Below are 24224 nucleotides of genomic sequence, written 5' to 3'. Positions count from 1 at the left end.
TATAGATATATATATATATATATATATAAATAAATAAATAAATGTGGGATGTACAAAAAGTAACATTACAGTGCCATAAATTTACAAACGAGCAGCTTTATTGGTGTCCCTGAAGGGAAGACGAAAGATTTAGATGACGCTGAAGACAAAGTCAGCTTCAAATTTTATTGCTCATTATGATGATGAAGGTCTAAACCATCGTTGAAAATGTTATTAATTTCTTATGTGTTCTTTCGGATAAATGACTTTGGGAAAGTTCAGCTGTGTTTCCTGAAAATATTCTTTATCTTATTTGATCTTGGTGCTCTGACACACAAGCGTTCCAACCTTGTTTTCTTATTTACTGCATTATAGAGTAAAAGATTTTTTGGTTTATCAAATCATTAGAAATGGCAGCAAAAAGCTCAAATTTCTATAAAATTATGTAACCAACTCAATGCCTTAACTGTACATTGATCAGCTGTACATTTGCACTCATTCACAAAGGGCCTATTTTGAGCCAAGAGAAATCAAGTCCTGTTCCAATTATATAAGAAATAGACTTTTAACATACAAAAGTAGCGAGAACCTGGAGACCAACTAGTAAGGGTGTATAACTTATAACACGTTACTGTAATCCCATTACTTTTGTCAAGTAACGAGTAAAGTAAGGGATTACTATTGCAAAAACGGTAATTAGATTACCGTTACTTTCCCGTAGGAACGCTGCGTTACTAAGACCGTGATTTTTTTGCGAGAATGTCTCATGACAATGACGTAAGCGAGTGCGATATTCGTGACAACAGCTGTGTGCAGATAAACAGTGGATCATATATCGATTGTGGGAGAGAGTATGAGCGTGCAGCGTTTAAAGCGTGGAAGTACTGACCTTACTTTGAGTTTGATTCCATAAAAAGTGACAAAAACATTAGCGTCCACCGTGCGTGGGAAGAAAACTTCTTTTTACAGCGAAAAAACCCCTAAACTTCCAAGCAAGCACCGAGAGCGCAATGACGTAATGGGAAACTCACAGAGAAACTCGCGGATTCTTCAACTGACCGCGGCACACCTGCACCAGGGTAACCCTCCGCCTATGCCACTCCTGCTTTACAGGTGAAAATAGAGCAACAGGACCGCTGAGTCTTTTACTTTATTTTCTGCTGTGTTTTACTGGCATCTATTTGAAAGACTGAGTGTAAACACACAAAAAAACAAAATATTTTATGTGCTGGAATGTGCAGAAAATAGGTTTAAATGTTAAACTAATTTATTCAACTCAGAGAATGTTGCATATAATTAACTTTTTGCTTGATGCATAAAGTTAAAAGATTAAAACTAATAAAACGAGATTTAAAAAGACATTTTTCCATTTGATTACACTTTGTATGATGGATTATGCAGAAAAAGTAGAATTGGGCTGAAAGATCTATCGCTTTATCACCTATTCAGGTTGTAAATCGTGTTTTTAAAAAGTAACTAAGTAATATATACTTTTGAAAATAAGTAATCAGTAAAGTAACGGGATTATGTTTTTGGGGAAGTAACTTGACCAACACTGATCTAAAGTAGCAACTTCCAAGACACAAAAAATTAACTCTGAAAGGCCAAAACTGCAGTACCTCTAACTGCCAAATGCAAGTCAATCCCCAAAGCAAAACTATGTGCAAACGCACAGCTAAAAAACGTGAAAAAGCACATTTACTGTTTGTTCTCCATGTGTCGTTTCTCCCTTCACAACAACTGAGTGACTTTTATTTTATTTTTAATGTATCATCCGAGAGTTATACTGATAGGTCTGAAAATGAAGTCTGTCTCTGCTTTGACTGCCAGGCGTATGGACAAAGGCCTTAATTCTGCCAATTCAAAGCTGTGAACTGGACCTCTAAACCATCTCACATATGACCATGACAGCCACCAGGCTTTTTCATTCTCATACAAATAGCTGATGAGCAAATGTCAGTCATACAAATTTGCATCTGAAATCAAAAAAGCTATTCTTATTGCCTTTGTTTGCCATTACCATTTTTGTGCTGTTAGTGATTTTTAAACCATTTTTAATGGCTTTATTTTCCAAATAATGCGGCCTGCAGTGTGCCCAAAAAGTGTGTTTCAATCTGGTGAATGAATTCCTAGTGGTTAATAGTCTTAGCACTAACATTTTTAAGACATCAGGATATTTTGAGGAAATCAGTTTAACTGTAAATTATTTTTTTTATTTTACATAAGTAAAGAGTGTTTTAGATATGACCAGAGGGAGCCAAAATTGTTTCTGGTCTAACTTTAAAACAAACTTAATATTTTACATGCATTTCCCTTTCTGCGTGTTTGATTTAATCTCTCTACTCTTCCAGTCTTTAACAAACACAGCAAGAGGCCAATTAAAGCTGGACATGAAGAAGAGGAAAGCATAAAAAAGGAGAAAGCCTGCTCTCTCTGAACCGCCCCCTCCCCCGTTGTGTGTAAACCCATTAAAATGGAAAAAAGACACTAGAAAAACTACAAGACATTCAGTCAAGCACATACCGTACTGTGAAAGACAACACTGTGGCCATTGCCCACACTTTCAATGTGGGTGGCGAGGTTGAGGCAGATGGCTCTGTGCCGAATGGCATCCATGGTCTGGGCATCAAAGAAGTCATGGGGTCTCGCTGGAGGGTGGGGGGTGGGGGGTGGGGGGAGGCAGAAAACAGGAGTAAAGTCAAAGTCCCAAACATGTACACACACGTTTATATAACACCATTTGTCCAATTTTGGCCCCCCAATCATCTCACAGCTGAAAAATACTAATCTTTTGTAACAACAGCTCCCATACAAGTTAAACAAATGACAGCTCTCAATTGAAAGCTGTATGAAACTGGAAAAATTTGCATTTCCTGCAAAAATGCAGTGTGAACACTTTACAGCACTCACACAATAGATGACTGTTTTAGTTTCTCTGAATAACTGTGACACAATTCAGTAGAAAGAAAACTCTGACCTCTTAACATCTGAAGTTGTCATCATCGTGTTTTCTAAAATACTTACACAGCGCTCTGCAGTCTTTGAAAGGAAAAACATTATTATGAAAAAAATCACCAGAAGTATACATTTAGGAGAAAGGAAATTTTCATACCTTTACTTGATTTGACAACCAAACAAGGAAAATATGGCAATTATTAACTATTACACAACTTTGGATTTTGTAACTGTATTTTTTTTCCCTCAGCTAAACCTTAAACGCTTAGAAACCACTGCCACGTATGACTCACGACCAGCGAACGTATGCGTAGGTGACTATCAGCAGAAAGTGTGAACGGCAGAATATTACCTTCGATTGCATTAGAATACAGGTCAAATGTCTCAGTTCAAATTTGGATTTTCTTAATCCATATTATTGCAATCTAGTTGCTATTTAAGAAAAGTATGTTTTATATATTAATAGTTGGTAATAATGGCAAGCATACACAATTTACAAATTGACTGGAATATGCAAAACTCCTGACAAAGACTCTTAAAGACTCAATATTTCTTGGTGGATGGGTGGTTTACTACTGTACAAATCACATCTGTATCCAAGGTTACAAAACTGAAAATGTTGTACATGTGTTGTTAAACTACCTCTTGTTTAGAGAATTAAGACAAACAGAGGTGTAGAAATTAAAAATAATACCTGCATAATGCATAAACAGGCCATTTAAGGCAAACCCTGCAACGAGGTAGTGATCTGTACCTGTCCAAGCATTGAGAAACTACACTTTTACATGAAACACTTCCTACTGAAATGCAGCACTTTGCCATGTGGAAAGTGTGTCTGTCTAGCTGGCAGCAGTTCCTGTTTGTGTTGGTGTTTGTGTGTGTGGTCCAGCTCTCACTTTTCCAACAAAGACATGTGGGAGTTTAGAAGCAAAACAAGCACAGCGCGACCTCAAAAATGTGCTCAGGTTGTAATCCTTTTCAACACAGAAAGGAGAGAAAAGCACAATGAGAAGCATTTTGGAATAAGATCGGTGCGTGCGCCTGTAAGGTACGTACGTAAGGAGCACCTGCGTTTGTTCCTGAGCTTCTTCCTTTTGTTGAGTCCGGCCTTAGAAGGGGAGTCCTCCTTGAGTTTGGCCTGACCAGACATTCTCGAGGAGTTCTGCTGATTGAAGTGACTGGGTACGTGACGAGCCAGTCCACCTTGAGAAGCAAAACTAGCATTGCAGCCACCAACTACACACTGCAGCAGAGAAGCAGAAACAAGAAAAACACATGGCCCTGTCAGGATATTACCCATACTATGAAGGATAATGAGACAATGAAGAGAAGAGCGGGACATTAAGTCTTAGTTTATTTATGGTTTTACCTTGAAGGGCTTATCCCCACTGTGGGTCAGCATGTGTCTCTGGAGCCAGCTCTGACTGGTGGATGGCGTGTTATACACCTTGCAACCCTTCCACAGACACACAAAAACCTGAGGAACACAGACAGGCAAGCATGACAAAATAAAAAGAGATTACAGAGAGAAAAAATAGTTCATAACAGAATATTGAACAGAGGACAAAGACTCCTGAAGAAAGGCCTTTTTAAGATCATGTGTGAAATGATCGAAACCTAACTTTCCCTGTTATCTAAAGACCAACGTTATTATAGTTAACTAAAACTAAACGAAAATTAGATGCAAGAAACATTTTAGTTCAACGAGACAAAAAATAACATCAGCCTTTTAAGGCTGGGGTTTAAAACTACACTTTCGAATTAAAACAAACACACGACTGTGAACTTGGAAAATGACCTAAAAGTAATATGAAAACAGAGAAAATATCATTAGTATTTGTTAGTTTGATAAAAAAAGGTTATTACAACTTGCCTGACGTCTGCAGTGTGAGTCAACTGCTTTAAAATAAGTTAGATTTTTCTATTGCAACGCCTTTGTTGGTTTTCCTAAATCTTGCCTCTGACATATGCCCTCCATACATAAAAAACAATTACAAAGACTAAAACTAACATCGAAACTAATAAAAACGAAAGATTTTCAAACAGTAAAAGCTAAACTAAAACAAGAAAATCCACTCTGGAAAGTAACTGACACTAAGCTAAAGTCAAAATGAAATAAAAGTAAAAACTAATTACAATATATAAAACTTTCAATAACCTTTTCTCAAATTCCGCCAACAGATGGAAGATGTCAGTATGACTTGTGAAACTGCATGAACGTTACATTAATTGATTTATGGGATATAGAAAAAAAGTAATTTTGTTACAAAAGTGGCAACAAAAATTTAATTTACTTTGCTTACAAAAAAGGATCCAGTGTTTGGTGAAAAAGCAGTTTAACATTCACTTTAATCAGATTATAGGCACATAAGGTGCTTTATGAGTGTGCAGTGGCATACTGGATGTCACTAGAAATTAGTAAGAAAATGAATTATGCAGTTCACTTTAACAAAAGAAGGATTCAAATGACCTTTATTTTAGATTTGCCAGGGTGTTGAAGCGATGAAGTGAAAATGGCCAACTATAAATTTAAATTAAAGTCGTCCAATTACAGAAAATTGCTCTACTGTGATTTGGCTCTCTTCACAGTCAGTGTTGAGCTAGAGCAAAAAGGGGCACTAGTGTACTAGGCTACAAAACTTTTCAGTCTACTGACCCCTCCTCTCTGCCCATCCACATGAATCCCCCTGATGTGCTCTGCCAGATCAGGACTAGAGTTGAAGCACTCTGGACAGAGGTCCCAGCAACACTGGTAAGCCATCGACTTGTTTCCAGAGCGGCTGGCACTACCCTGTCCATTCATCATGGCAGGGGTGGAGCGCCCGCTGGATACTAGGCTCTCCATCTCCATCAAGGTACTGCTGATACTGAGCAAGAGGAGAGGGCAAGGAGGAATTCAGTGTCACAGTTATAAAACAAAGATGGCTTTGCACAGCCATAAAGAACAGGTGCTGATATTACATACTTGCTATACTTTAAAGCCTTCGGGCTGAAAGGGATTTTCCATGCATGCCACAAACACTCATGCCAAATCAACTTAATGAGTGCGGTACACATAGCTTCTTAGCATAGTATTACAAATTTGCTGTGCTTCCATCAAAGGGCTCACAGTCAGCAGTGTTCTCGCAAAACAAATAAGGTTTAAAATTTCAAGTGGCTACAATTTGATTAGTTCAGCATTAACAACCTTTTATTAGATACATCCCCACACTTCACACTGGTCTGAATAGCCACTGAAAAGTTGTTTTTCCCATCCAGCTGCTGGAGGTTAAAGGCCCTCTGTGCTTACCTTTAAATGTGAGATTTAAACTTTAACACTAAAAACAGACAACTTTAAAAAACAAAGACTGGATTGCCATCCTGCACTCGTTCAGTCACTACTTGGGTGGGTACTACAACAGCACCTACTACAAGAGTTATTCCGCAGACCAACCTGTCCTCTGAGTCCATACGGCTCAAGGGTTCACCATCCGAGGATGATATCTCCACACTCGCCCGCCTCTTGTCACCCATCTCCCCACCACCAGCGCTGGCTTTATCTCCATCTTCGCTGACAGTTTTGCTTTTCTCGCTGTCTGTCCCCGAACTCCGGCTATCCTCTCCCGTCTCCTCCTTAGCATCTTTTATCGTGCTATCGCCGGTAGGTTCGCTGTGACCGTCTCCCGGGCTCTGCTGTGATTCCGTTACTGGCTCTGGCTCTCCGGGAGCATTTGTCACCTCCTTGTCGCCCAAAGAAACACCGTCGTCTGACACCACCTCGCTCGCGGCCTTGTCTGAATCTGCAGCGGGCTTCTCCTCGCCAACCTCCGCCTCCACCGCTTCCATTTTCGGCTCTAGGCTACCGTCTGGCTGTTCCGTTTCCGGTTCGGTAGGGCCATTTTCCTTCTCCTCGCCATTGCCGTTGTTTGTGGCCGCCGTCGGTACGTCTTTCTCGTCGCTTAGCGCGGGTGCTTCTTCTGAAGCCGCAGAAGCCATTTCGGCGGCGGACATAGCCGGGAATACTTTCGGTATTAAAATTTACTCATGCCACCGTCAAAAGCTTCTCTGCAGAAGGAGGGCTGGCTAAATTCAGTCCGCTCCCTGATTGGACGGAGACGGCACGAGGTGGCGAACTATGACGTAGTATTTAAAGTTTCCTCGTGTTTCCGAAAGCACATGGTTTTCCTTTTTAATAAAAACTGGAGTATTAGTATTAAAGCTTATAAGTAGCTTTGAAATATTAAGTTTAATGAATAAATGAATGAATGAATAAATAAATGTGCTCATAGTTGGGTAGCTAGTTATCGCGCTAGAAATGATTTTATAACCGATTCATGAGAATACCTTTGGGGTTTCCAGGTCTTCCTCAAATATATCGATTTAACAGTTTGTCAGCATAACGTTACATCTTTTTAGACATGGTGTAGATAATAGTTTTTAGGCCAGGGATGTCAAACTCATTTTACACCATCGGGCACATACAGCACATGCTGCACCAGTGAGACTCCCGCTTCTATCAGTGTGAAGACGTTTAACTGCACATTGAATCCTTGAGATAGCCTAATATAATATATATTAAATATATATATATATTTGCATCTGTTGGCCTCAAATTGCGTGTACATTGTTTACTGAGTTCTTATTAGTCAGGCATTCACATGTAAACGGCTTTGATTTACAACATTTCCATCATGCACCAAAGAGCTTTCATTTCTTTTTCCTAGAATGCCAAACAGGAAGGTAAGCACGGGCATTTCTACAACATGGCCACCCAAAAGTGGCCTATTAATAATTTATGAATGCTATGATTAATGTTAGAAACCTGTTGTGAATGCAAAAATATGGTCCATGTTGCTACAGCTAGATGACCACCAGAGGGAGCCACAGCCCCTCATTTAAACTGTCATTCATGCTTGTTAAATCAAATGAAATAATATCTTATATTTGATTGTTTTTGATTACTATTTGAACCAGAGGCATGCAATTTTGCACGAGGGACTCAACAATTCAAAAAAATCCTATAAGTGAATTCATAGTAAAAGTGTAACCGTCATGGGGGAAACGCTTTTTAAATCTATATTTTGGAGTCAATTTAACACTTTCCATGCATGCGATTTTTATATTTTGGGGTCTATTTAAGCTGGAGTTCATTTAAATAAGTAAAATTCTTTCGGTCAACAGTTTTTGAGAATGTAATCTTTGATTATGTTGCAGGCTTGAGTCAAACTCCCTTTTGGTCAGCATCTCTACTGCATGTAGCTACAGGGGAGATAAAGAGCATAACACAACCACTCATTAGGAACAAACATTTATTTAACATGATATAAAACAGATGGGATATGAACATTTGCAAATTAAATCTAGTATGTAACTGTATGTTGAACATATCCTCCCATCCAGATATACCATGTACATTATATACACAGTAAATCTCTGATAATTACACTTTGTACACACAAAAAATTATCTCAGATTCAGAAAGGGGTTATTTCTATTGCTTTTTACACATCCTTATCCTGTTTTCTTTTAGTTCCAGGGCTCCAAACCAACATGTCATAAATGTTCTCGATTTTTTGTCATAAAATATAATCAAGATCTCTTTTTCCATCTCTCAGTTTAAATATATCTCTCAGCAATTTAAAAAAAAAGGACAGTATAGATTGACTCAAGTCAGAACATTCACATATGCATTGGCAACAAAGTGCCAGGGACTTCAAATCCCATCTTTAAATAATTAGAACTCAGAAGTATGAGAAATTACAAATACTCTTAGTCTGCAGCAATAAAATGGTTCCTCCTTATATAATAATGGAGGGATCTATATCTTTTATCTACTCATCTTTAGCATAGACACATGTTCTTTACAATAAATGGATAAATATGCCTGGTTAGATGATGTCGAATGTGTGGGGGGGAAAAAATTAAGTGAATTATTAAAGGCTTAATTAAATGCAGAGAAAATGTGAAACTTGCTTCTGAAACTTTTTCGAACAGTTGATGAAACATGAATGAAAACGTATAACAGATCAACATACTCTGCCACAGGCTATCAGGCTCAGAACAGAGTTCAGTTATTAAGCCTCCTGTATATACAGATAGACTTTGGCCCAGATTCGAACACAAAAACCTAATAAAACCATATAAATAATAAAAATGATTATAAAAGCCTTGTAAAAACTGAAACTGCAGCAGTAAAACGGTATGAATCCATGTGCTGTCTTGCCAGGTTGAGGACAGTGTTGCCCCCCCGAAGAGGGAGGAGCTTAAGACGTCACAGTGAGCAATACAGAAGTCAGAGGTTGAGACCCATGAGTATGAAGTAGGCAGTTTCACTCTGTAGCCAAAGGCCTTGTGCTGAACTCTTTAGGAAAGTCCTCAGGAGCCGCTTCAGGCCTCCCCAGCTGCTTCCTTCATGTGTAGGTTTTCACTGAGGCCAGAGCCTGGGCTGAAGCAGAACAAAAGGACAGAAGTGAAATTATAGTGAGATTCCCTCATAGTTCTGCTATACAACAGTGTATTAGTGCTACCGCAACACATAGAAAACAACCTCCCCGCATTGTTACGTGAAATGAACCCAACTAATTATCCTGAAATGCTTTTTTAAAACCCCAGAAATCAAATTTAACAATCAAAACACTTCAGCATTATGAGTATGAGTGAAAAAAGGGTGGATGGAGGCCCTTACTGATGCTACTACACACACATGAAGTGAGAACCGTCAGTGAGCTGGGGGGGTGTGGTGGTGGGAGACTGCGGATGGGGTGGGGAAGAGGACGACAGGCTTTTCACTGCAACGAAACGACAACATGGTGAGCACAGGCGCACGCATGAAATGACAAAACAACAAATTAGAACAGTTGATAATGAGTGAATGGCTAAATAAAACAGAAATAATCACTAAAGTGAGTGAAATTACTGAAAAAGCTACTGAGTAAGTAGTAAGTAAATTACCTAACACATACACAATGAAAGCAGCTACAGTTTGTTTCTAAGAACAGGCTCCCACCAGCTTTTGTTTTATTGCATGCGTTTTCTTTGATCCAACCACCGCACCTCCACCCTCTCGTCTCTCTAGAGACGTACCTGCTACCAGCTTGCTGCGTTTGGAGGCCTCGGCTGCCAGCTCATAGGAGATATTAATCATCTTCTCCTTTTCCTGTACAGTAACCTCCTCTTCAGTCTCCTCCTCAGGGCTCAGAGCCAGACTAGGCAGCACATTCTGCATGCTAGGAGCAAACACAAAACAGCAAGGTTTTCTCTACAGCATGCGACGGACAACTTCTAATTACCAACAAACAGGCCAGTTTTTAAAAATCAATATGAGGGCACTGACATTTAGAATAAAATGCCACAGTGGCTCGGAGATGAGCAAATAGACCTTTTCTGCACATTTGAGGCATGGATCTGCATGCCAAGCGCATGAGACATCTATGCTATGACCCTAAACTTACCTTTTACTTTTAGAAGGAATTTCATGCACGACATTTGCTCACCTGCAAAGCTGGCTCTTTCACCGTAGTATCCTTATCTAATATTCAAGGCTTGAGCAGACCTGTCCATGCTAATAACCGATTACTGATTTAGATGGATCATGACAGTGTGCTTACCTGTTTTTGGCTATGAGGGCTTTGATGCGGTCGACTTTTCTCTGCTTATCAGCCTCCTGCTCAGGACTCAGAGCCTCCTCAGGGTCCGATTCAATGTAACGCTCAGGAATGAGCACTTTGTCAGGCACAGAAAGCTGAGGAACAGCCACCAGACAAGAAACACTTATTTAGCACATTTGGTACAAATGAATGGTTTTCTAAACTGAGACAGAAAATTCCACTTCTGTGCAAACAACATTATTACCCTGATCGGCATCTATTGTGCAGGAAGACTATTTCACATTTTGGGTGTTTAGAAGTAAATGGAGTGTCACTGTCAATTACTCTGAGGCATTCTGTACTACGCAGAGATCAACTGTAAGAAGTTCACCGATGTAATCTAAAGCAAGGCCGTGAACTCTTCTCAAGGCAGCAAGTCATGCAAATCATGTTGGTAGCTTATGAGCATCCCATGAAAAGATTTTGGCACAGAGGCCTTTGTGTAATGTTCAGTTAGCCTGAACAACGCTTATACAGTTATAAGTTGTTAACTTCTCCATTCCAGTTGAAACTTTTTTTTTCCTGCAGTATTAACAATTGAATTGATAATACATGATGTTCTGTTGGTAAACGGCACCTTCATAATAATTTGCCCATGACAGTATTAGCCCTCTGAGTAATGGCTTGTAAAAAAACCAGCAGGCTGATGGGAACGACGGCTAACTGCTGTGCCGTACCTCTCGGTCGACATTAAAGTGATCAGCCTGGGAGGATTCTTTGAGACGAGCTATCTCCTCAGCGGGCGTCTCCTGCTCCCCCACCACCTCCTGCTGCCTGAGAGAGGCCTCCAGCTCCTGAATGTCACTGCTTATCACCTCATCTCTGCGTCTCACTTGAAACTAAAAGAAATAAATTATGAAACATAAAAGAAGCAGAGACATTATATCATATGAACATCTTCTGACTTCAGAGCTACCCTAATGTCAAATAGGGTCTGAGTCACTCAGCCAGTACCTGCGTGTTGCGGTAATGGTTTTCTTTAGTAAATGAGTGGCTGCGAGAGGGTGTGTTCTCCTGGCTGCTACCCCTGATGCTGAGGCTTTTTTTCTTCTCCCTGAGGGTACCCTGCTGGTGGCGACGGATCCTCTCCAGCTGCTCCTCCACGCTCATCCTGGGTCGGCTGCTCTCCATAGCACACAGCTGCTGCTCCACTGCACTGCGTGGACGCTCCTGTTGGCCAGAGACGACAACAGAATATAATTTAATAATGATATAGCATTACTGTGAAGACATTCAGCACTACGAGGTCGCCGCCATGGTAACTTTTTTTACTGTGATCCCCAATTGTGTGCATGGTAGAGATCTGAAGTTACATGGTGTCATTGCCTACTTGGGTTGTTTCACATGACGCAGCATTTGCAGCGTGATGAACTAGGCACGGTTAAAAAAGTCTAAACTTTACAAAGAAGAATAATCTCTACCCTTAATGTATGTACTGGAAAACATTTTACTTTTTTAAACAAAAGTAACAAACAGGACAGACACTTTGGACTTAACATAATGACTGAGAAATTGTTAAATATTTGCTCTCTTTGAGCTACACTTGGCAAAAGGCCAAACAACCTGGCTGTTGTGCGCTTGCACGCTCCCGCTGGAACACATGGGTGCACTCAGAGCGGCTGGGGGCTTGTTAATGCCTGAGCAGGAGAGGCTGATGTGAAGTGAACTGAGGAGAAGTTGTTCATTCTCAGGTCTGTGCCACACTGGAGGGTAGGCAGATGTGAACTCAGTCCAGAGGTCAAGGACATAGTCCCCACTGTCCACACTGTCCAAGATATCCTGGGACCAAAGTGCATACTCTTTTAATACCATAGGCTGAAGTACATAAGCCTAGAGGGAGTTTGTGCAATCACCTATTTTCATTACACATCGATCCATGTTCATACTCACACTGACACAGTAAAGCAGGACACACCCTGCAGTGTGTACAACAACCTCAGTTTTATCCAAATTCAGAAGCAGGAAATTAGAGCTCATCCAGGTCTTTATTTCTTTAAGATGTTCCTGCAGTTTAACCAATTTGTGCGCATCATGAAACTTTAATGACAGATGAAGCTGGGTGTCACCTGCATAGCAATGAAAATGTATGTTATTGCTGTATATTAGATAGATATGATTCAAACCACTCCAGCGCAGTACCTTTAATAATTATGGCATGCACTGTACATCTCTGTAATAAAATATTATGGTCAACAGTACTGAATGCCGCACTGAGGTCTAACAGGACAAGCACAGAGACGAGTCCACTGAAACTCATTTGTTATTTCTCCCAGGATCTAAAGTTGAACTCTTACGCCTTAGGCATGCTCTCTTAGCACCAAGTGCTAAAGCACATAAGCCTAGAGAAATATTGTGCGTTTATCTTTTTTCATTTGTACTACATGTCCATTAACGGTCAAACAAAGTTACACAGGCGCAGCAAAAGCAGGACACACCCTGCAGTGTGGTGCACTAATGATATGGTTAGTGTGTTTAAGTTGATAGGATTCGTGGCTGGAAACTGTTTAAATACAGTTTGGCATCTACTTTATGGCAGCATGAGTCACACCCTCACCATGTGACAGCTGGCCTTTACTGCACATGTGAGTTTTCAACCAGCAGCTTACAAGCAAAACAACCAATTAGGAGAGGAGTAATCACAATTCAAAATTAACTGTGGTTAGTTCACAGCTGCCCATAATCATTATTAATTGAGAAAGCTTTAATTCAGGCGGACCACAAAGCCAAAAAATGATCAAGGCAAGCCAAACACAGTACCGGGCTACATCAACTAAGGGCTCAGCTGATACTCCTCTACACAACTGGCAATCTGCAGATAGCACAAACAATTAAGCTACTTTAGCCTGGCCATAGTTGCTGCACACCTGCAAGCTGCCTTACAACCCACTTCTAGCTCAGCTCCAACTTTCTTGCTGTATCTCAGCGGTCCCCAACCTTTTTTTGCGCCACGGACCGGTTTATGTCCGACAAAACTTTCATGGACCGGCCTTTAAGGTGTTGTGGATAAATACAACAAAATAAAACCAGTAATGGTAAAAAAAAAAAAAAAAAAGAAGATTTATTCATACCACACGGGAAAAGACCCAGGGAAACTGAGTTAACGATAAAACCCATAAAAAAAAAAAGATAAAACCCATAAATTTCACACACAAGCCTCAACTATCGTGGCCCGGTACCAAACGACTCATGGATTGGTACCGTTCCGTGACCCGGGGGTTGGGGACCGCTGCTGTATCTGACTTAATTCCTGCTCGTTTCCCCTTTGCCTGGGCCTTCCTTCAAGTATGTATATAGGAACGCAGGAAGGTCAGAAAGCTATACTACCAAATCTAAATAACTGCAGATATATATACACCAGTCTTTTTTTGACTATAGTCCTGATCGTGACTGTATTTCGTTTGTTTTTCTATTGTCCGATAGATCCAAATCTACAAATGCTAAGAACATTTTAGTTATTATTAAAGCCCAAGGTCTCACCGTTCTAGGGTCAGGCTTCCTGCTCTTTCTTAATGTAACATATGAAGCTATGGAGGAGGAATCAGGCACTGGAGATTTGGTCCTTGGTGGGACGATACCAACTGGATAGGACATACCTACCCACAGAAAAGAAGACAAGAGATCAATAAAAGGTCAAACTGAAATCACATTATAGTAAAAAATTAGACAGGGTCAATTACAGGTGGTATTTTAATTAACACTTTCCATCCAACAAAAAAAAGACCTGCAAGCTCTTCAATAAATGTAGATCAATTTCCCTTTTGTGGTAAATTCAGCTCATCTATTCACAGCACATGTTTGGTGGCAGAAAGTTTAAATACAGTAAACAAATATTATAGCTCACATGTTTTGGCCAAGTTTAAAAAGATGTATGCAGGTGCAAATCTCACTGTATCCATGGTAACCAGCAAAATTATGGTTGCCATGAGAGTTACTTTGTGATATACTGACCTAGATCCAAATAATCCAAATGCCAACTCAAATTGTGTTAGAGACAAGGTTTGTGTCAGAAATCACTCCATATTTACAGCATAGTGCACTCCATATGCTGTTCACCTTCTGAGCGTGTAAATGTTTCCACTAGAGAGCCCTCAAATACTCTAAAAGGGAGCGATCACAATGTGTAGACTTTGTTAGTCCCATGATAAAAAGCTCCAGTTTTATACAGACTAAAATGACCACTCTATTGTATTTTTATACACTAGGCTTCACTGCGAAACTGCACCAGTATCTCTCCAAAGTACCTTTATTTCCAACATGTTCTCTATCAGATGGATATTCAGATCTGTCTTCTCCATTATTCTCATCCACTTCGGCCACTGTAGTGAGTTCTGGCTCACTTTTGTACAGTCTGTAGTCAGGACCCTGGAGACGAGAAATTGGGGGGTTAAAAAAAAAGAAAAAAGAAAAAAAAAAAGAGGTCAACACAAATGAGAAAAACTCTGAAATGTAGTCAGTTTGTAAACAAACTCTGCATAACTCAGCGTGTCATTATCTCTTACAGAATGACTTAAGATGAAAAAATAAGATAAAATTCTTCATTGACCAGGGTTTTTTCTGCTTTGAGACGTTTTCGTGCCCCCTACAGAGGAAAATAACAAGCACTGTAATAGAAATATTTTCTTTTAATCGTATTTGTTAATTGTAGTTTCATTTACTCATACATAGTAAACTTATAGTTTATCGACGCCTCAGAAATAACATGAAAACAAATAGATTTAAGCAATAAAAACGGTTTGCCTGTCCTGCACATGAGGCGACTGCACTAATTCATCTCCAAAATCCCTGCTCGGAAAACAGGAAAAACCCTGCAGACTGAGCCACCTTAAATTTAAATGTGTGAAATACTCAGACAAAAGGTAGGCAGACACATTCAAACTTCGATATGGCGAAACAAACAGACCCAAAAAAATATTACATTTCAACATAAAGGATGAGACAGAAAAGGGGGATGTGGTAATTTAGTCAAAAACAAAATTTAAAAAAACAAAACAAAAATAAAAACACAAGCTGGACTTCAACCAAATAACTGAAAAGTAAATTATGCTGTACAATGATGGGAACAAATGGAAAAAAAAAATGCAACAGACACGAGATATTTATGGAAATCAAAGTGAACTCATCATCATGGACATGGGATGATACAGCTGAGGGCAGGGTCAACCAAGAGGTCAACAGGCTTACGCTGTGCGTGCTATTCCTGTGATTGGCCTTCCTGTCCTCTGGCTTGTGGAGTGATGAAGGGCGCACGCCGGGATGAGACGGCATAGGGGGCACGGTGGGGGGGTTGGGCTCGTAGGACTGGGGTAGGGGTGGCCGTGGGGGTACAGAGTCCTCCTCCTGGGGATTATATTGGGTATGACAGCACAGGAAGCAAGGTGACACATGGCGCCACCATACAGGCTCAGGGCTACAGCCATCTGGTATAGAGTAGCTCTGGGCCACAGGATGGGCTAAACAGTTGATTATCCAGAGAGAGCGCTCCAGATGCTGTTATGGCTTGAGTGACACATTCCTCCAGACACCACTACTCACACCATCCATGAGTGGGGTGGGCATTTAGAGCCCTCAGCTTACGTCGATTATCATCTTCAAAACTGCTGGTGATGTGGGTTTATTTTTTTATGATCAATTTTCCCCATTAATTAACTCCAATAAAAGGTGAAAAAATTACCGTTAAGCTCACATCTTTAATTTGCTTGTAATGACAACCACCTGTCCAAAGCCTTACACAGGCCTAGAGACTAGTCAGCAACTCCTAAACAACCGCCGATTGCCGACTGTGGTCACGTGAAAACGATTACAAAGAGAACACTACACAAAAAAACTTGCGACTGCTTTAGTAGCATACGGATTGTAGTGGCATTTTGCAGGAAAGATGCCAACTGGTTTGCAAACGCTAGATATTTTCAACTGAGGTGAAACTTGAAAGAGTGCTGCACAACATGCATGCATTTCAAATGGCGGAACTTTTACTTTTAAAGGGAAATGGTCTTTGTTTCAGTACTGCTTGGCATGTAGTTTGTTTTTGCAGCCAAGTCGGCATCTTCCTTACAAACTACAGGCAACCTACTAACAACCAAACTATATACCTCTTTGACACCAACTTCACACTGGTGACTGCCAGTAAGGTCACTGGCTAGTCTCCAGGTCTGTTTGACTGGGACTTTAGCAATTAATTTCACACCAATTGCCTCCAATCACTCATGACCGGTCAGGTAATACACTTTTTTTGCCTCACAACCAGTAATTGCCAGATGGTTGCTAATCAGTTTATAGGCCTGTGTGACTGAAGCCTTAGGCAGGAAAAAAAGAAAAACTCTTTCTCACATTTGAAAAGCTAGGAACAGTAAATGATGATTTAAAATGCCTTATTGTTTCAGCATCCTGTCAGACCAGGTGTTCCGTTTTCTTTTTCTACAAGTGGTGCCTCACCTCATTTTTGTGCTTACTGAAGTTGGCTTTGGGCCCATAGAAACCCATCCCATCAAGAGCATTTCTCTGGGCTTTGTGTTTATTCAGGGCCTCCATCACATCTTGAATCCTCCACAGCTCCTTCTGGATGCGGACATGCTGCTGGCTGGGTGGTTCTGTCTGGGTGTGCACAGAAAACAGACGCACGTCAACAAACGACAACAACAACAACAACAAAAACACCTGCAGACTGAGATCTAAGGTGGAGGTCTATAGCAAATAAAACTAACACACAGAAGGCAGACAGAAAGCTGAAGTGAAAAAAATTAGCATGATGGCATCGTAAAATAACAGTAAAAGGGTAATGTCTGTATCTGCTAAGGTGTGCAGTCAGCGGAGACACAGATCTGATCAGGCTCCAACTGTCTGCGAGAGATACTAGCCTCACAACACGATAATCAGAGCAGAGATTAGGATTGGAAAAGGGGAAGAAAAAAAGACAGGTAATTATCTCCCCCTCGCTGTTGGCAGGTTGGTCTTTGTGAGATGGACTTAAGAAGAGGATGTCCAGACTCCCTGCTGGCCCTCTGACTTCTCTATTCTAAATTATCATTACTCAGTACAAGCCAGGAATAACTGCTAGAACAATTTCTTTTTGTCTCTGCACCTCTTCCTTGATGAAAGAGAAGATAAAAGACAAACTTAATTAAGACCTGCTCCATCCTTGCAACGGTAATCAATCACCCCTTGTGTTGCTTTGATCTCCATTTACTTCTCTCCATATTTTTCTCCCAAAGTCCAGAAAACATGTCTGCAAAAAGGTTGAGTAGGTTTACAGATTTCTCTGCAGCTCTGCAGTGTATGAATCTGCAAGTATGCCAAGCAGGTCAGCCGCAGTATCAGATTTTCACTACACCATTACTTTAGCCAAAAGGAATTCACAAGAATGATGATATCATGATAGCTACTGAGAGCGCGCTTCCTTAAAAAAAACCCTATCAGGCAAAAAAAAAAAATCATGACGCTAAACCAGAGAACCAAAACTACAGTGACTCAACCAGAACAAGAGCACTTCTGTAAACACACCTTTGGGTCAAGATGAAAGGCACAGCTGCTACTGCTAGCCTAGAGCACTGTGGGACATCTTCTTTTGCCAAATCGGTAATTAAATTAAGAATCAAGTCCCCAGCACTTCATCCATCTGCACCCATCATTCAATCACATAGCAACAGCCGAACTCTTCCTGCGTGAGTGACTCGGTCTAACCTAACGGGTTCAGCGTGGGAAGCGAGTTGTATAGTGAGTATATAGTACTTACTGAAATGCTTAGCCATGGCAAACTAAACATCAAATGTGTCAGTGCTGGATTGTTTACAAAATTATCAGCATATTTCTACACACTTAATGTCGAGTTAGAGTTAATGTCTTTTCACATGGAAGCGAAAAATTTGTGTGTTAAAAATATTTTCCAGACTCATCGATGCTTAACGCAGCCGTTCACACTGACTGTATAATCTCACAGGACGAAGTTGTTGCCTTTGTTTTTTTAAAATAGATTTTTCAGAGTTTTTACCTGCAAATAAACCGATCTGACCAATCTGACCACTGCATTTGGCAACAAAGTAGCTCAAAACGCACACCGGTACTGAAGATACGATGCTTCTGAAATAGTAAAATGATACCATTTAACTTCAGACACACAGCTAGTCATTGCTATTGGCTCTCTGAAATAGTTTCTCTGTCTCTTCAGATGTGGTGCCGACTCTGCCAACAAGAGTTCAAACTGCCCTGCTGACATCCTGAAATATGTACGAAAGCAGCCGCGATGCAGCTTCAACTCCTGGATCAAACCATGAAACTCTCCCTGCTGCTGCCTTCTCTTGAGATTTGGCTGAATCCAGAATTTCAGTTTCTTCCTTTTCTTGTTTAAAAACACCAGAACCAGCTCATCATCGCCTGATTTTTGCTTCATTCTTTTCCCCACAGTGTGATTCTTGAGGACCAATTGGTCAGTGTGTGTATATATATGTTACACATTACAAGATCATTTCCAAACTATGCCAAATTTTGTGCTGTTTTTTCCCCAACATGCTCAGAGTTTAATGGCCTTTAGAGAGAAGAAGTTGAGCAGACTCACTGTCAAAAATGTTCCTACCTGAGGGCTTCCCAGTGCTTCTAGCTGCTCCAGCAGGTTGTTCTTAGCCATAGTCACATCTCCTTCCATCCTGTCATATTCCCTCCATAACCGCTCCACCTCCTGGGGAGGATAGAAACAACAATTATACAACAAACAAAGAAAAATGACCATATTATTAATACTCCTGAAAAACAAAACCCCAAGAGGCCTTCATTGTCTGGAGTGTGAATGCACTGTATTACTTACGGCAGTAACTCTGGACACCTCTCTGCAAGTGCTGAGGAGGCCGCTCTGCAGCAAGTCTCTCTGCTGCACGACACTCTGCATGGCAGCCGGGTTGTCGGAGCCCAACTCTATCTCCTGGCTAGCTGACAGAAGTGCTGTCTCCAGAGTGTGCTGAAGCAACACGCATCATGTCAAATACACAGAGCACAACAGTCATCATTAAAACTTCAGTAAGACTATTTCAGAATAGTAGATTATTTTTAAATATTTCCTGTACATCACTGTTTTGAGCTGTTTTGTCACTAAACAGGAGGTTATCCCATCTTTAAAATGTCAAAATGATCACAAATGCCCATCAGCCCCTCTCAGAGCCTAAAGAAAGCATTTCAAACTACTTATTTGTCTTATCCAAAGTTCAAAGGGCACAGCTGTGAAATTGACAAAATTGACTAGAAATGATTTTATATTTTTTTCTATATACCTACAATCACTGCACATCAACTAGTAACATAAAACAGTCAGTGAGATTTGCTGAATATGACAAAGCAATGCAAACCAGACAAGTCTTTCCATCTGATGATGGTAGTTATACTTACAGGCTATAGTTAGTTATAGTTACAGACTTTTGTCTCCTAACTTGCTCTGTTTCATGCTTAGAAACTTTACTCTTAGGAACTGCAAACTGTGCATTCCTTCAAATTTACATTTTTTGCACATGATACCAAATCTTTGTAAGCATGTTTAGACAATGTTTTGCGTGAACATGACGACAAATGCAGTATTAGTCACCTTCTCTCTGTACAGCTGCTGCAGTTTTTCCTCCTGTATCCTGACCATTTTGTCCTGCTCACACAGCATGCTAAGTTTAGTCTGAAGAGAAACCAATAACGAGTCATGACCTGCTGTGTACAGCTAAAAGGAACATTATGTCATGCAAGTCTGCAGCACTGAACTTACATCAGTGTCCACTTCTTCTGGCATGCATGTATAGGCTTGTTCCCTGTAGTTCTCTGGACTCATCTGTTGAGAGAGACAGCATTAGACAGGGGCACTAAATCTGTGCATACACATTAGAATCTGGAGATCTAATGCAGTGTCAAGACCAAGCTCTCTCACTGAGCCGCAGGATTTATCCTTCAGAAGGAGCTCATATTTCACTAAATCAGACGATTTGCATTACCAAACCAGCAGTGGGACCTCGGCCAGTCTAAACAGAGTCTCTGCTGTTGATTCTTGCGCCTCGTGTTTCATCATGCACAGTCATTGTCTCCATCAGCACAATGGTTTTATGGAAAAACATACAAAACAATCTGGCTTACTTCACTCTGAAGTTAGCGCATAAGCTTTGTCCACCAATCATGTATTCTACAGCATAATCTGGGGTTAACTAATGAGAGACTGTGTGTGTACGTGTGCATGCCAAAGCGCCCTGTTACTTTTGTTCAGTGCCCAAGTGTACGGTTATGGTTTCTACATTAATTTTACAACGTCAGTGTTTAGTCAGAAAACTCCAAAAGTCATCCATGTTTCCACTTGATATCATTCAGCTACTTCTCAAACAAAGAAAATCATTGCAGCTGCATTGGATCCCATGTTTCCAGAAAAATCAACAGATCACATAGTCATTCACCCACTCTGCTAAACCTATAATATTATAAGTACACACCACAGACATCAGGACAGTGACATATTTCTGTGTTATTTTGTGTTTTTAGTCACATTTGATATGAAATGACTCAATGACTATAGGCTCAAAGTGCCAAGTGTAAGATTTAATTCCCTTCCTGGAAAGTGTACAACCTACAGACACAGCACATCCTCTGTATATTCACTTGTGACACTCTGCCAGAACTCGACTGGAGCCATTTCCTTATTGCTGGTTTTAAGCTTTCAGTCTGGTTTTCAGCAAACAAATATATCACATATCAGATAAAATACCTGTCAGGCCCTTATAAAAAAAAAAAAAATTCTCGGTTGATATAACTGAAAAGGTTTAGATTCACCACCTAGCACTTTAACCTCAAAGACATGATTGAATTTCAAATCAAATGTGCCCAAAAATAGCAAAACAGCAACAAAAAAAGTGACTTACTGTCCAAATACTTTCTGAATCAACATCCACGCCTGCACTCTCTCACAAACACCTTTTTTTTTTTGCAGCTGAACATAGTAAAGCTAAAAGCAGGTGGGGCTTAAGAACCACATGGCATTCCACACAGAACATGCAGACTCTCCCACAGCTTGAAGAGCTTCACTGTGGGTTTTGTGTGGCGTGGACTAATATACAAGAGACGTAGGGAGGAGGAGGAGGAAGACAGATTTTTGTCAGCTGAACAGGTGGGAATGCAGCTGTTGAGGTGGCGGTATGCTAGTGAATGAGTGACGGGGTGAGTCTCAGCAACACTTTTACACCTCGAGGGGCGTCTCAAAAGTGGCAATGTGATGTCATAGCCATCGGCACACACAAGCCGGCCCCTTTATCCTTTTCATCAGCAGAATGACCAGTGGGGGTGAAGGGGAAGTAATGAAGACAGATAAATAAGTGCTAATCTAAATTAAAAAAATATGAGGATTCATCTTCGTCAGTATCGCCACCTCAGACTTTAGATATAGAGTCGATTCAGTGATTGAAGCTGTGGTGCTTAAGGTTATTAAGCTAATCCCTACGTCTGAAAAATGTCTGGCTAACTTGCACAGGCGGAAACAAAAAAAAAAAAATCAAGAAAAGGCAGGCTGAACATAAATTCTAAATGGGATGCTGAGATCGCGTACATACTTTTCTCTTTAACTATAGCAGAATATTCATGCGTCATAGATAATAAACATGAAAATCTATTTATGCCATTTCACTCTAATGATCGCTCTTCTGCTGGCCCTTAATTGGGGCCGTTTTCCACAAAAACATGAATTATTTGGCAATAAACTAGACTGACAAGCAATAAGACTAGCAACACGTAATTAAGTCAAATTAATTAGAGTCATCTTGTTAAGTTCAGGTGGCTCGGGTAATGAGAGGGAACACATTCAGGATTATTGAAAAATAAATAAATAAACAAATAAATTCAAACACCACAGTGAGGAAGAGATTTAACCCAACAGTGGAGCATTCATACATTCTCCAAGTCTTAAAAGTCATGCCTGCATCAGCATGACTTCTCAATAATAAGAGGGAACAGTCATAAGCAATGGATGAAGAGGTGCTAGCAATACAAACGATACAGGGAGACCAGTCTCAAGATGCCGTGAGGACTTGGACATCGAAGGAGGAGCATTGCAAAACAGACCAAAAAGAACAACAGCGACTGGTGAGGATGAGGTGGAGCAAAGCCTTAGGCTGGCCTTACTTGCTGGTAAAGTTGAGGCCTTGGGGCAGAGTTCTCAATCAAAGTGTGAGTCATGACGATTAAAGGCTCATTTTCCTTCATCTAGTCCAGTGTGGAGAGGAGCGATATAGCAAGTGTCAGAAAGTTTACAGCAGCTTTTCATTTCTGAGACAACACCCACAGTGTGATTACACCTCACTCGCTCTCGCTTTCTCGCTCTCGGATGAGGTAGACTCACACAGAAACGTGCATCCAGAGACGACAGGGATGGTTAACAGCAACAGAGAGAAGACGCTCAGGAGCAGGAGCAGGAAGACACGGAAGTACAAAGCTCTAAGGTTCATTTTTATTAGCAGTGAAAAGTTCCCATTAAACGCTGATGTGTAGGAATGTAAAAAGAACTGCGTTTACAAGAGGTGCAAGAAATCACAAATGCTAAGGCTCATCAGTCCAAGTCAAGGAAATTAAAATTACTTATTTCTCAGCGGTTACACAAATCTAAGGCTTCCTTTTGCTATAATTATTAGAAAGGTTTTACTGGACCTTTGTGTGCTATATACAAAGCAATTAAAACTCACAAAGCACTTAAGATCGTTAAAAAAAAAAGCAGATGAAGCTTTAATATTCCTTTGCAAACACTTAGACGTTAAATATGATACCTTCATCTCTACGTGTTCTTTATATGGCAGAAATAACGACTGTCCACAGTCATGATCAGTTATTTGGATAATGTGTGAGTAAATGAACTAGCGTGAGCTAAAAATGCTGCGATCTGAACTTTTAGCCATTTAAAATCACAATAAAAGATAACAAGTTAGCCTGGCATTGGGATTGCAAATCACTAAAACAGCCGCAGAGCAGGGATTAATACAATAAAAGCAGAGGCATTAAATGAGGTCATGACAGAAGAAGACAGGGCATGCATTCATGCATTACCCCACCTGATTGTCCAAATACATGAGGTTCCTTTGGAGGTGGTGAGAAAGAATGTCGTTCTATCATCAGCAGCAAAAAGAGAGCAAAGAAAAGGCAAAAGGACAGTGAGACAAAAGAAAGGGCAAGTCACATTCTTTCACTGATGCTCTCTCTGTCACACGCTCTCTTACGTCCACAATCACACAAGCATGTCATGTACCCAAAGATAACCCGAGAGAAAGGAAAGCAGGACCAATCAAGGTGAAGAAAACAGGTCAGGTACCAGGTGTACTTTCAAAGGTAACAGAATGAGTACACTGCAGGACTAGTCTTGACCGAGTGCATGCAAAAAAACAAAGACAATGGCAAGTCAAAGTACCACACAACATGGTGTGTGTCCGCTGACGCAAACATAAACTAATGAAGCAGGTTGCCCTAATGAAGCAGGGCAACTTGTATAGCTACAAGGAAAACTTGCATTAAATGCACAGTAGTAGATTAAGAAAAACAACAACAAAAACACCGTAAAATGGAAAAATCTTCAACAGTCCTGGTTGACCTACATCATTAATGGTAAAATCTGCAGTCTGGCATTAAGTCTGGAGACTTAAAGTCCCAAAATCCTGAATTAACTTTTACATATGCCAGTGGCCT

At 40.5% G+C, this 24224-nt stretch overlaps 2 protein-coding genes across 13 annotated transcripts in view; both read right to left on the bottom strand.

Moving 5' to 3' along the window:
* Positions 1-7041, bottom strand: part of LOC102197456 (zinc finger protein aebp2-like) — a 22610-nt gene extending 15569 nt beyond the window's left edge. Inside the window, exons 1-6 of one of the 2 annotated variants that reach the window (XM_005728069.1) lie at positions 6368-7041; positions 5591-5801; positions 4304-4411; positions 3991-4177; positions 3004-3018; positions 2503-2627 (exon numbers count right to left, since the gene is read on the bottom strand). In XM_005728069.1, coding sequence (XP_005728126.1) covers positions 2503-2627; positions 3004-3018; positions 3991-4177; positions 4304-4411; positions 5591-5801; positions 6368-6924 — 1203 coding nt within the window. In that variant the 5' untranslated portion in view covers positions 6925-7041. The remainder of the gene's footprint in view (positions 1-2502; positions 2628-3003; positions 3019-3990; positions 4178-4303; positions 4412-5590; positions 5802-6367) is intronic. The other variant, XM_005728070.1, reaches the window with a different exon arrangement.
* Positions 7042-8205: 1164 nt separating this feature from the next.
* LOC102195464 (pleckstrin homology domain-containing family A member 5-like) overlaps positions 8206-24224 on the bottom strand; it is a 90302-nt gene continuing 74283 nt past the window's right edge. For 4 of the 11 annotated variants that reach the window (XM_005728059.1, XM_005728063.2, XM_005728067.1 and 1 more), the window contains 16 exons: positions 23597-23650; positions 22677-22757; positions 20290-20352; positions 20122-20202; positions 19354-19503; positions 19126-19227; positions 16992-17150; positions 15741-15896; positions 14801-14921; positions 14037-14152; positions 11514-11729; positions 11237-11398; positions 10521-10654; positions 9997-10139; positions 9617-9701; positions 8206-9358 (listed from right to left, as the gene is read on the bottom strand). In XM_005728059.1, the coding sequence (XP_005728116.1) occupies positions 9301-9358; positions 9617-9701; positions 9997-10139; positions 10521-10654; positions 11237-11398; positions 11514-11729; positions 14037-14152; positions 14801-14921; positions 15741-15896; positions 16992-17150; positions 19126-19227; positions 19354-19503; positions 20122-20202; positions 20290-20352; positions 22677-22757; positions 23597-23650 (1881 nt within the window). In that variant the 3' untranslated portion in view covers positions 8206-9300. Of the gene's footprint in view, positions 9359-9598; positions 9702-9996; positions 10140-10520; positions 10655-11236; positions 11399-11513; positions 11730-14036; positions 14153-14800; positions 14922-15740; positions 15897-16991; positions 17151-19125; positions 19228-19353; positions 19504-20121; positions 20203-20289; positions 20353-22676; positions 22758-23596; positions 23651-24224 lie in introns of all 11 variants that reach the window. The other 7 variants (XM_005728064.2, XM_005728066.1, XM_005728060.2 and 4 more) reach the window with 6 other exon arrangements.

The sequence above is a fragment of the Pundamilia nyererei genome, unplaced genomic scaffold (genome assembly GCF_000239375.1).
Source record: "Pundamilia nyererei isolate P.nyererei 1_Seehausen unplaced genomic scaffold, PunNye1.0 scaffold00027, whole genome shotgun sequence".
In the NCBI taxonomy this organism is placed as follows: Eukaryota; Metazoa; Chordata; class Actinopteri; order Cichliformes; family Cichlidae; genus Pundamilia; species Pundamilia nyererei.
The sequence above is the reverse complement of the archived record's forward strand: the minus strand, read 5'-3'. Positions and strand labels throughout refer to the sequence as shown.